This window comes from Esox lucius, chromosome 5 (assembly GCF_011004845.1).
Source record: "Esox lucius isolate fEsoLuc1 chromosome 5, fEsoLuc1.pri, whole genome shotgun sequence".
Lineage (NCBI taxonomy): Eukaryota > Metazoa > Chordata > Actinopteri > Esociformes > Esocidae > Esox > Esox lucius.
The window spans coordinates 2,204,566-2,217,500 of NC_047573.1; the positions used below are offsets into that span (position 1 = coordinate 2,204,566).

A 12,935-nucleotide genomic window follows, 5' to 3' on the forward strand; every position below is an offset into this window, starting at 1 on the left:
GTTCAAGGTTTTTCTGATTCCAGTGTAAAATGAATAATGTCCCATCATGCTTTACTGCAAGTTGATATTTTAGAATTGTTTCATTATCCTTTGTTTTCCATGTACATTGTCTGATTGGTTAATCTTAGCTACACAAAGAGCAAACACAAATGTTTTCTAAAGTAATCTGTTGGAATGAGTCAATTTGTTGGAATGAGTAAATAAGGTAAATTATTTTTGCAACCGTTACCTAAATATAAATTCCTCTATTTAAAAAAATCCACCAAGTTACACAATGTTTGTTTTTTTAAGCTCATACAACTCAGCCGTTAGACGTAACTGGTTTGAGTAATGACCACCAACAAATTATTAACTACCTGTCCTCAAATATATTCAGCGCCGCCAGATTCCTCAAATGTTTTGAGCAATGAGACCAGATTGGGGTTTACACTGTAGGATATTTCTCTTATCCTACAGCCACTCATTTACTGTATAATCTTTCTCTTGAATTATAACAACCAGAATCTTTAATTAACTTGGTAGCGGCTGTAACATTGAATGAATTATTCAATCCCTGTTAAATTATGTAAAGTATGAAGGAAACCAGTAATGCCTGGATCATTACCTAGTGGTCCCTCGTGTGTGGATGTATGTGTGTAACAAGGTCATGCTGTCTGAGAAACATGAGGAAATGCTATCCAGATTTTAAACGGTTGTCTAAATGTAGATAGAGTTTACATATACAATACATGCACACATAAACCGAGTCACAGACTATAAATGCACTCATTATACAGTGTCAATGGCTAATCCAAGTGTGAGGGGGGTCGAGAAAAGTGTCCAAGAAATATAGTGGATTTGTCGCCCAGCTCTCTGTGAAAGCACCACAGTGTTTGATAATATCCAAAGCAGGTGAATAGTGATATCAATCACCTGTTTTCCTCGGGTTCTGACCAAAATATTTTCTATACTGGTGTGAATTGGCCAGGAATTGGGAACTCCTGGTGTAAATAAATTCCCTCAGGGCAAATTAACAGATCTGGCATAAAAATGACAATTAACAATGATTAAGTTTTGAAATCTACTGTACATGAGGTGAAACCAGTTTTGGAGGCAGATTGGCTAAGGTAGGGTAAGATCTGAGTCATTGGTTTTGTTCTCAAAATGGTTTAACCGAGTTTATCTGAGATGATAAAAGCTAATCGTGTTCCAAATTTTTTGGTCTCCTTGTCTACCCTCCTTTTTCAAACCAGAACAATGGTTTGTGTCAAGGTGTCTTCATGGTGTTATGACAACAAAACCAGGGCCCCAGCTCAGGTAATCAGCTTTTTTGGGAGTGTAATTTGTTGAAAACATCCGATAACCATGTTCCTTAGATGTCTGTTAGAAGGAATATCTGTCTTTGCTGCAACTCAGTTCCTGTTATTAGACTGCTGTCAGTCTTAAAAGTCTCTGGGGCCACAGTGTACCAACCAGCCGCTGACAGTCTACCAACCAGCCCCTGACAGTCTACCAACCAGCCCCTGACAGTCTACCAACAAGCCCCTGACACTCTACCAACCAGCCCCTGACACTCTACCAACCAGCCCCTGACACTCTACCAACCAGCCCCTGACAGTCTACCAACAAGCCCCTGACACTCTACCAACCAGCCCCTGACACTCTACCAACCAGCCCCTGACAGTCTACCAACAAGCCCCTGACACTCTACCAACCAGCCCCTGACACTCTACCAACCAGCCCCTGACACTCTACCAACCAGCCCCTGACAGTCTACCTACCAGCCCCTGACAGTCTACCAACCAGCCCCTGACAGTCTACCAACCAGCCCCTGACAGTCTACCAACCAGCCCCTGACAGTCTACCAACCAGCCCCTGACAGTCTACCAACCAGCACCTGACAGTCTACCAACCAGACTGGCTCATTGTTCAGGCTCATTGTTCCAGTTGATTGGTCAGGCTCGTTTTTCAGGCCCATTGTTCAGCCTCATTGTTCCAACTCATTGTTTAAGCTCGTTGTTCAGGCTCATTGGTTATGCTCATTGCGCCAGTTCATTGTTCAGACTACTTCTACAATATAAATGTATGCAAATTAACACACTACAGTAAAACTCATACCACAATAACTACTGCTTTGTTTATAATTAATATATTATATAGGGAAATTACTACTACTACTACTATTGCTTCTACTCTGTACTATATTTACACAACTACTCTGTACTATATTTACACAACAACTCTGTACTATATTTACACAGTCACAGTACAGAAAGACTATCCGTACTACGACAACAGTTCATACTTATCTTGGTCCTTCAGATGTGCTCTGGCTCACTGTTGATACCATATGGACCTTATTTGTTAGTGCTCTACATTTGACTACTTCCCTTTGGGGGAAAGTGCCCTACTAGTGAGCAGGTTCCCATTTGGGACATTCGCTCACCTTATCTCTAAAAGAGGAGAGGAACGGAGAGTAATAAATAAACCTTATCATTACTTATATTTATGTTTGTCTGGGTAGAGCAAGTCCTCCCTCACCCCCTCCTCTTATTCCTTTACCACACAATCCATTATTCAGTTTTGTGATTTATTTAGATGTTGTATTTTTCCAAATGATAAATACAGGGTATTTCAGGGTAAAGAGAGAGGGTGGAGAGAGAAAGAGTGGGTGGAGAGAGAGTGGAGTTGGAGAGGGGGTGGACAGAGAGAGAGTGGGTGGGATGGGGTGAGAGTGGGTGGAGAGAGTTGGTGTGGAGAAAGAATGGGTGTCGAGAGAGTGGTTGGAGAGAGAGAGAATGGGTGTAGAGAGAGTGGTTGGAGAGAGAGAGAATGGGTGTAGAGAGAGTGGTTGGAGAGAGAGAGAATGGGTGGAGAGAGTGGTTGGAGAGAGAGAGAATGGGTGGAGAGAGTGGTTGGAGAGAGAGAGAATGGGTGGAGAGAGTGGTTGGAGAGAGAGAGAAGGTGGAGAGAGAGAGTGGTTGTAGAGAGAGAATGGGTGGAGAGAGTGGGTGGAGAGAGTGGTTGTAGAGAGTGAATGGGTGGAGAGAGAGAATGGGTGGAGTGGATGTAGAGAGAGAATGGGTAGAGAGAGCGGGTGGAGAGAGAGTGGTTGGAGAGAGAGTGCCTTGGAATACCAACCGCACTTTTCTCCCATGAGATCCTATTAAACATGAATCATTGATGATGCTCGGTGACTGGGTTGAACAGGGACACCTCTAATATCCTGTATAAATGCACTGATTTGTAGACTAGCCTTGGTGATGGGACAGTTTCTTTCTATACACGCAAATCAGGTGACATTTTACCAGTAAGACTGGCAAGAAATCAGGCTTGGTGTTAGATTAAGGGGTTCTAGTTATGTTTATGGGTAGAAATGGGGTTCACGGTGCAGGATTAGGGTTAGGAGTTAAGGTTAGGTTTTTGGGGTTGTGGTTAGAATTATTGGTTATGGAAAATAGGAATTTGAATAATAGTAAAGTTAATTACACACCCTCAGAAGTATAGTAAAATAGGTTTGTGTGTCTGTTTCCCTGTGATCTACATCCAATGAGACAGTCAGTAATTCCACCAGACAGACTGGCTCTCTACTAACAGGGTGAGTCTGGCTGTTGCCGGCTGTCTCCCATCTCTCTGGGGGAAACTCAACCTGAATCAAGTCCCTTTGTTTACCTTGGGCTGGGTCTGTGTACTGATCTGTAGCCCATCCCTAATGGTGCCTTACTCACCCCATAGTGCACCAATCCACCCACAGGGTCCTGGTCAAAAGTAGTGCACCAATCCACCCACAGGGTCCTGGTCAAAAGTAGTGCACCAATCCACCCACAGGGTCCTGGTCAAAAGTAGTGCACTTATCCACCCACAGGGTCCTGGTCAAAAGTAGTGCACCAATCCACCCATAGGGCCCTGGTCAAAAGTAGTGCACTAATCCACCCATAGGGTCCTGGTCAAAAGTAGTGCACTAATCCACCCACAGGGTCCTGGTCAAAAGTAGTTTACTACTTAGGGAAAAGGGTGCAGCTTGAGTCGCGACTGTTGTATCAATGCCTAACCTCTCCAAACACTCATTTACAGAGGGCAGGACAGAACACCAGGCAGGGTGACATTGGTCAACATGCCTGGGTTACTTTTGTTACTGGTCTTTTTAGAGGATGACAACTGCTAATAACTCTTGTAAATGCTTCCCATTAGTCGGCAGGTCCCAGATCAGTTTCTGACACTATCATTATAGTTATGGCCAGATGGCACAAACGGCTCTGGGAGCAGGATACCTCAGTGCTTTGGGTTGGCAACACTGGGACTGAGTCATGGTGTGATGGTGGAGGGTTCCTCGGTATTACTGAATCTATAGTCACATTTATCAACCCCTTCCATGACATTACGGGATTTCCATTGTGCTCCTGCCAAATAAAATCAATTCCTGCAATTTCCTCCACCACTCAGGCTCAAAGCACAGGTTAAGATGGATTGAGGAGTGGCTATAAAGGCCCAAATAGAACACCACTTTTAGTGCACTCTGCAGTTTATTGGGACAGGTGCTGATCCTAAGCGCTTAGCGTGCACAGACCCTGATCTGTATTCTAGAACCTAAACTGTATTCTAGACCCTGACCTGTATTCTAGACCCTGATCTGCATCCTAGACCCTGACCTGTATTCTAGAACCTAAACTGTATTCTAGACCCCGGTTTCACAAAAATAGACTTTGACTATGACTTAGCTATAGTAGATAGACATCTAAATCAGACCGTTGCACAAAGCAATTAAGACCCTGACTATCTTAAGTAGGGCTACGCTGCAATTACTTCTAGGTAATATAAGACACTTTATCTGAGGGTTAGTACTTAGAACTAACCCTCAGATGAAGAGGGAGGAGTCAGTACTTAGAAATAGCCCTCAGATAAAGAGGGAGGGGTCAGTAATTAGAACAAGCCCTCAGATAAAGAGGGAGGAGTCAGTACTTAGAACTAACCCTCAGATAAAGAGGGAGGAGTCAGTACTTAGAACTAGCCCTCAGATAAAGAGGGAGGAGTCAGTACTCAGAACTAGCCCTCAGATAAAGAGGGAGGGGTCAGTAATTAGAACAAGCCCTCAGATAAAGAGGGAGGAGTCATTACTCAGAACTAGCCCTCAGATAAATAGGGAGTAATCATTACTCAGAACTAGCTCTCAGATTAAGAGGGAGGAGTCATTACTCAGAACTAGCCCTCAGATAAAGAGGGAGGAGTCAGTACTCAGAACTAGCCCTCAGATAAATTGGGAGGAGTCAGTACTCAGAACTAGCCTTCAGATAAAGGGGGAGGGGTCAGTAATTAGAACAAGCCCTCAGATAAAGAGTGAGGGGTCAGTAATTAGAACAAGCCCTCAGATAAAGAGGGAGGAGTCATTACTCAGAACTAGCCCTCAGATAAATAGGGAGTAATCATTACTCAGAACTAGCTTTCAGATAAAGAGGGAGGAGTCATTACTCAGAACTAGCCCTCAGATAAATAGGGAGTAATCATTATTCAGAACTAGCCCTCAGATAAATTGGGAGGAGTCAGTACTGAGAACTAGCCTTCAGATAAAGGGAGAGTCAGTATATTAGTTTACCTCAATTATGTAGCAATTATTATTATCTGCTATATCTGTTCACCTTGCCTATGGTGGTGTGGGTCAGATTCTTTAGGTCTGACTGTGATTATATGGCCTGAAAGGCTTGCTCGAGCCTCATTTGCCTTGAACGAAGTGATTGTATAGTGAATCCCATGTGGACGTGGTGAGAACCTGTACTTTGAAAGGTGTTGTATCTCTACCTCCTTCTGGTGACCGGAATTGCAGACACAGTCAAGTTACCAGAGGCAACGGCTGTTGCTAGTTTGTAGAGGTTGTCAAATTTTTACAAGCAAATAAATCCAATTCTAGCTGTTCTATTATAGCCATAGTGTGAAAGTGAGTGTCCCTTACGTAGTACTAGGTCAGTTATATACCACTGTCCAGTCCATATCGCCTCTGACTGGAAATAAAATATATTTACATTCAACCCCTATTGTTTTGAGCCTTGTAATTAGATCAGTATTTCTTGTTTTATCTGCCTGCACTGAGGAACAGAGGATGATGATAACTGCAAACAAAACTCTCTCCCTGACAAAATGTCCTGTGTTTATGGGTTTAAATTGGAATCCGCAAAAAACAGCATGTAATATTCAGAGGAAGATTACAGTCTGATTAATTTTTCTAAATGAATTCTGTTCCACACCTGTCAGTTCAGTTAAAGCAACCCTGGGTTTAACAGATTGGCACTGTGGAGGATTTCCAAAGAGCTATTTACACAGCCGCATGAACCATGGATCAGATATCACCTGGGACTTAAATATAATTATTTCCTGCATTGTCTCACCTTTTCTAGTGAACAGCCATTCAACCAGCTGGTCTTATTTGGCTTTTCCTCCCCTCTCTACGCCTCTCTGGCTCAGTCCAAACCCCCAGGTTTGCAGCTCTTTCAAGGTTTGCATGTCCAAAGTGTAAGGATTGGATGAGTGAAGTGAATTCATCAAATGTCAGTGAAGTGTAAAAATCAAATGTCCCTCTGTGCTGAGGGAATGTGTTGAGTCTGAAGGGCCTGTGCGTCCACTATCAGAGTTCAGCCATTACTAGACTTTAACCACAGGGATTTGGGACCCGTGTTTGATGCAATAAAACCTCTTAGCTTATTTGGGACTTAAAGGGACTCTTCAGTTATTTCTTTATTGAATGTCATGCCTGGAGTGATATTCTTAATGAGCTGCCACTATCCTGACTTCAAACTCCATTTTGGAAAGAAGTTAGGTGTTGTTTCATGGACTCAGATTGGGCCATGGACTACGCCGGAATGTTCATTGCACTTGCATGAGAGCAATTGCTATCTGATTGGTCTTCAGGAATAATTTCTGCTCCACACCTGTCAGATTTAGTTAGAGCCAACCGGGTTTAGCCGAAATTGGGCTTTTGCGCCACGAGGGGTGTAATGGATTGGACTGTTACACAGTATTTATAGAGACTTCATTGAAATTGTCTACGGAATTAGTTTTTACATTAGTCAGCTGTCACTCAACTTGTTGCAAACCTTTGCAAAGCAGTTTGTAGAATCTGCAGAGCACCAGGGTGATGCATTGAACAGGGTTTGGGTTTATAACCTGGCTCTTATATTGCCATGAACATTATCTGGCTCTTATATTGCCATGAATATTACCTGGCTCTTATATTGCCATGAATATTACCTGGCTCTTATATTGCCATGAATATTACCTGGCTCTTATATTGCCATGAATATTACCTGGCTCTTATATTGCCATGAATATTGCATAAGTAGGATGCTAGATTCAATCCCCAAGCCAACTAGGTCGACCTGGCCCAACACATTTCCACAGCACAGAGGGACATCTGTTCTTACTCCTACAAGAATTTGTTTGCTACAGTCATCCAATGTACTGTATACACTTTAGCAGGCCCTGTGACATCCTGTCCTATAGCAAGACAGTTTCAGCTTGGCAGCTTTTGACGGCCAGCAAGATGATTTCGTTTTTGAGCTGTCCCACCATTTTATAGTCCAGAGTGTGTTGACCACGACGCTCTCTCAATGTTTTCATACCATAAAGCTGTATCTGTTATTACAATAAAAAAGCAGTTAGTGGCAGTCATTGCTGGGACATGCATTAAACCAGATCACGAAAATCAGTGGCCAGTTTCATCTCATTCTTATCCATTTCGTCTTCCATCAGGTAACCTGGGTATCCACCAGGAGCTGGAGGAGCTGGTGGCCGAGTTCTTGGGAGTGGAATCCGCTATGGTCTTAGGAATGGGCTTTGCCACCAACTCTACGAACATACCGGCACTAGTTGGCAAGGTGGGTCTTAAACATGTATTTATTTATGCAACTGTACGCTGATCTAGTGATCACAAGGCTTAAATCACTGAGAATCCTATGAATTCACACCGCGTCCCAAATGTTATCCACCTCCCTAGTGCTCTGTGGAGCGGGCTGAACGTAGTGGACTCTGTAGGGAATGGGGTCTAATTGGTCCACCTCACATACAGTGGAGTAGAAAGAAGCTAAGCCTGTTAATTAAAACCTTAATTAAACCCAACGTTAGCCAGGGGCTACAGGCAGGGGGGCTGTGGGCAGTCACACACACACACACACACACACACACACAGCCTCAGTCAAAGGCGTCTGTAGACAGGAGAGGGCAGTGTGTGCCAGGGGAGGGCAGGGCAGTGTGTGCCAGGGGAGGGCGGGGCAGTGCTTCAAGGCCTGATTACCCCCCTGCTCTGCTACGCTGCCACACAAGCTAATTCATTTAATATGAACACACAAGGCTTCTGAGCCCAGCTCACGCTGCCCGGCCCACAGAGAACGGCCCGGGGTTACTGCGGGCAACACCAGAGTAAAGCTGCTGCTGATTGGACCAGACAGGTGGAGGCCAATGGGGATATGGAGGGTGTGTGTGTGTGTGTGTGTGTGTGTGTGTGTGCGCGTGGGAACGTTTACTAGTCTCTAGTGGAGTTGTCTCCTTTGAGGCCCCCAGGGTGGATGAGCAGGTCTCCAAGCCAACATGGTCTGGTTGGGGACTAGCTGATTGGATAAAGGCCTGATTGTTGTCAGGGTGATGGTGTACCAGGGACGTCCCAGGCGGTCAGCCAGCAGGCCTGTCGGGCCTCAGGGCACCAAGCCAATGTGACGGGTGTTGCTGTGTGGGCGACGCCCACTGAGCTGGTCCGCGTGCCAAGCTTAAGGACCAGCCCTGACAGCTCACCGTCTTTCAGGGAGTTTGTGTGGGTTTAGGGGCGTGGCGACCTGGGCAAGGGGAAGCTGGAGAGTCAGCATTGTTGTTGGGGGATAGGATTTAGCTACACAGCGCCAACTGTCCTGGTCCCACTTCCTTCACCTAATATTAAATAACTGGTCATATTATATTGATAGTGTGTTAATAGTATAATATTGTCTAGCAGTAGTGTAACAACAGTGTAGTTAGTGTCAATAGTGTAAATATATAATTATAATTAATGCTAAAACCCTGTTGGTATTTATAGGTAAAACGGTAACACCTGCCTTACCTGCTCTGCTTCTTGTCTCCAGGGATGTCTGATTCTGAGTGATGAACTGAATCACACGTCACTGATCTTGGGGGCCAGGTTGTCAGGGGCAACCATCCGGGTGTTCAAGCACAACAGTAAGTAGACAAACTGTCTAACTGAATTACTCAAGTACAACACGTCCTGCTAAAACACAACACATCCTGGTGAAACACAACCAACCCTTGTGAAACCCAACACATCCTGGTGAAACCCAACACATCCTGGTGAAACACAACCAACCCTTGTGAAACCCAACACATCCTGGTGAAACACAACCAATCCTTGTGAAACCCAACACATCCTGGTGAAAGACAACCAACCTTTGTGAAACCCAACACATCCTGGTGAAAGACAACCAACCCTTGTGAAACCCAACACATCCTGGTGAAACACGTCATCTGTGTGATCGCTGACTTGTTAGTGGGGAAACTCAAACCGGCTTGACGACTCGGTCAACCTCTATCAGTGCCTACATGCCTGCATGGTACAATGGTAAAAGGTACAGCATTGACCGTTATCTAGACTCACAGCCAGTTTACAACCACTTCATTTGCGCCAGATTAGCATCGTTCCGTTGTTGTAAGTACTAGATGTACCTTAAGTGTGTTCTGATGGTTATCCGTTTATTGGAGCCATGTCTTGTTACGTGACATTTGGTAGTTTGCTTCAGATTTGTTGTCATGCTGAAACCTGAACTTTTGTCCCAGTTTCAGCTTTCATGTAGAGGGCGGTGTGTTTTGCATTTGTTGTAATATAGGGCTGAAAGGTAAACTTAAGTTTGTTACAACATAAAACATGAAGACACAGGGCTACAAAGTCTTTTTGCCATATTTCCAATAGAGTTCAAGATGGACTTTCTTGAGCAGTGTCTTCCTTTTTGCCACCCTATCCAATAAGGCAGGTTGGCTGTCACATACAGACTTTGACCAAACCTGGCCATAAAACCCTGTAGTTCTGCCAACAATATTCCATTGGCATATTGTTCGCCTCTCTAATCAGTGTCTTACCTGCTAGTTCATACAATTTGACGGAGAGCCTGATCTATGCTGGATCTTGGTGGTATGGTCTATATGGGGTGTAATAGTGTGTGTGGGTGTGTATTAGTGTATGTGTTGTGTGTGTGTATTAGTGTGTGTTGTGTGCGTGGGTGTGTATTAGTGTATGTGTTGTGTGTGTGGGTGTATATTAGTGTGTGTTGTGCGCGTGGATGTGTATTAGTGTGTGTTGTGTGCGTGGGTGTGTATTAGTGTATGTGTTGTGTGTGTGTGGGTGTGTATTAGTGTATGTTGTGCGCTTGGGTGTGTATTAGTGTGTGTTGTGTGCGTGGGTGTGTATTAGTGCATGTGTTGTGCGCGTGGGTTTGTATTAGTGTGTGTTGTGCGTGTGGGTGTGTATTAGTGTGTGTTGTGCGCGTGGGTGTGTATTAGTGTGAGTTGTGTGTGTGGGTGTGTATTAGTGTGTGTTGTGTGCGTGGGTGTGTATTAGTGTGTGTTGTGTGCGTGGGTGTGTATTAGTGTGTGTTGTGCGCGTGGGTGTGTAGGTCTCTATCAATGATCATGTCTTTCTGTGTCTCTTTTCTCTTCCTGGCTTGTTAGAAGCATTGCTAAAATAAGTCCAAGAACCTGCAGCCAACCTCTGACAGACAGCAGAGTTGTTTGTTTGGCCTGCATGGTGAGGTATTTTCCTTCTCTATGTCCCTCTCAGCAGACAGGACAGATGAGCATATCTGACATCATATCTGGCTACAAATGTGTGCTGACAGGTACAAGCTGAGCCAGTTAAGGGACCTCCTGGCTACCCTCAGTTAAGGGACCTCCTGGCTACCCTCAGTTAAGGGACCTCCTGGCTACCATCACTTAAGGGACCTCTACATAACACCCCCACCCTCGGTCTACACTTCACTTCAGAACATTTCCACCCGCCATCCAGGCAAACACCACCTTTCATCTACTCTCCATAAAACACCTCCACCCTCCATCTACCCTCAATAAAAAACCTCCACCTTCCGTATACCCTTCATTAAACACCTCCACCCTCCTTCTACCCTCCATAAAACACCTCCACCCTCAATCTACTCTCCATTAAGCACCTCCACCTTCCGTCTACCCTTCATTAAACACCTCCACCCTCCGTCTACCCTCCATAAAACACCACCACCCTCCATGTACTCTCCATAAAACACCTCCACCCTCCATCTACTCTCCGTAAAACACCTCCATCCTCCGTCTACCCTGCATAAAACACCTCCACCCTCCATGTACTCTCCATAAAACACCTCCACCCTCAATCTACTCTCCATTAAGCACCTCCACCCTCCGTCTACCCTTAATTAAACACCTCCACCCTCCGTCTACCATCCATAAAACACCTCCACCCTCCGTCTACCCTCCATAAAACACCTCCACCCTCCGTCTACCCTCCATAAAACACCTCCACCCTCCATGTACTCTCCCTAAAACACCTCCACCCTCAATCTACTCTCCATTAAGCACCTCCACCCTCCGTCTACCCTCCATAAAACACCTCCACCCTCCATCTACTCTCCATAAAACACCACCACCTTCCATGTACTCTCCATAAAACACCTCCACCCTCCGTCTACCCTCCATAAAACACCTCCACCCTCCATCTACCCTCCATAAAACACCTCCACCCTCCGTCTACCCTCCATAAAACACCTCAACCCTCCATGTACTCTCCATAAAACACCTCCACCCTCAATCTACTCTCAATAAAACACCTCCACCCTCCATCTACCCTCCATTAAAACACCTCCACCCTTCGTCTACCCTCTATAAAACACCTCCACCCTCAATCTACTCTCCATTAAGCACCTTCACCCTCCGTCTACCCTTCATTAAACACCTCCACCCTCCGTCTACCCTCCATAAATCACCTCCACCCTCCATCTACTCTCCATAAAACACCTCCACTCTCCATAAAACACCTCCACCCTCCATGTACTCTCCATAAAACACCTCCACCCTCAATCTACTCTCCATTAAGCACCTCCACCCTCCGTCTACCCTTCATTAAACACCTCCACCCTCCGTCTACCCTCCATAAATCACCTCCACCCTCCATCTACTCTCCATAAAACACCTCCACTCTCCATAAAACACCTCCACCCTCCATCTACTCTCCATAAAACACCTCCGTCCACCCACCATAAAACACCTCCACCCTCCATCTACTCTCCATAAAACACCTCCGTCCACCCACCATAAAACACCTCCACCCTCCATCTACTCTCCATAAAACACCTCCACCCTCCATGTACTCTCCATAAAACACCTCCACCCTCCATCTACTCTCCATAAAACACCTCCGTCCACCCACCATAAAACACCTCCACCCTCCATCTACTCTCCATAAAACACCTCCGTCCACCCACCATAAAACACCTCCACCCTCCATCTACTCTCCATAAAACACCTCCACCCTCCATGTACTCTCCATAAAACACCTCCACCCTCCATGTACTCTCCATAAAACACCTCCACCCTCCATCTACTCTCCATAAAACACCTCCGTCCACCCACCATAAAACACCTCCACCCTCCATCTACTCTCCATAAAACACCTCCGTCCACCCACCATAAAACACCTCCACCCTCCATCTACTCTCCATAAAACACCTCCACCCTCCATGTACTCTCCATAAAACACCTCCACCCTCCATCTACTCTCCATAAAACACCTCAACCCTCCATCTACTCTCCATAAAACACCTCAACCCTCCATCTACTCTCTATAAAACACCTCCACTCTCCATCTACTCTCCATAAAACACCTCCACCCTCCATGTACTCTCCATAAAACACCTCCACCCTCCATCTACTCTCCATAAAACACCTCAACC

At 45.2% G+C, this 12,935-nt stretch overlaps 1 protein-coding gene across 1 annotated transcript in view; it reads left to right on the plus strand.

Moving 5' to 3' along the window:
• sptlc3 (serine palmitoyltransferase, long chain base subunit 3) overlaps nt 1-12,935 on the plus strand; it is a 42,128-nt gene that overhangs the window by 10,747 nt on the left and 18,446 nt on the right. The window contains exons 5-6 of the mRNA XM_013131825.3: nt 7,717-7,841; nt 9,075-9,168. Coding sequence (XP_012987279.1) covers nt 7,717-7,841; nt 9,075-9,168 — 219 coding nt within the window. The remainder of the gene's footprint in view (nt 1-7,716; nt 7,842-9,074; nt 9,169-12,935) is intronic.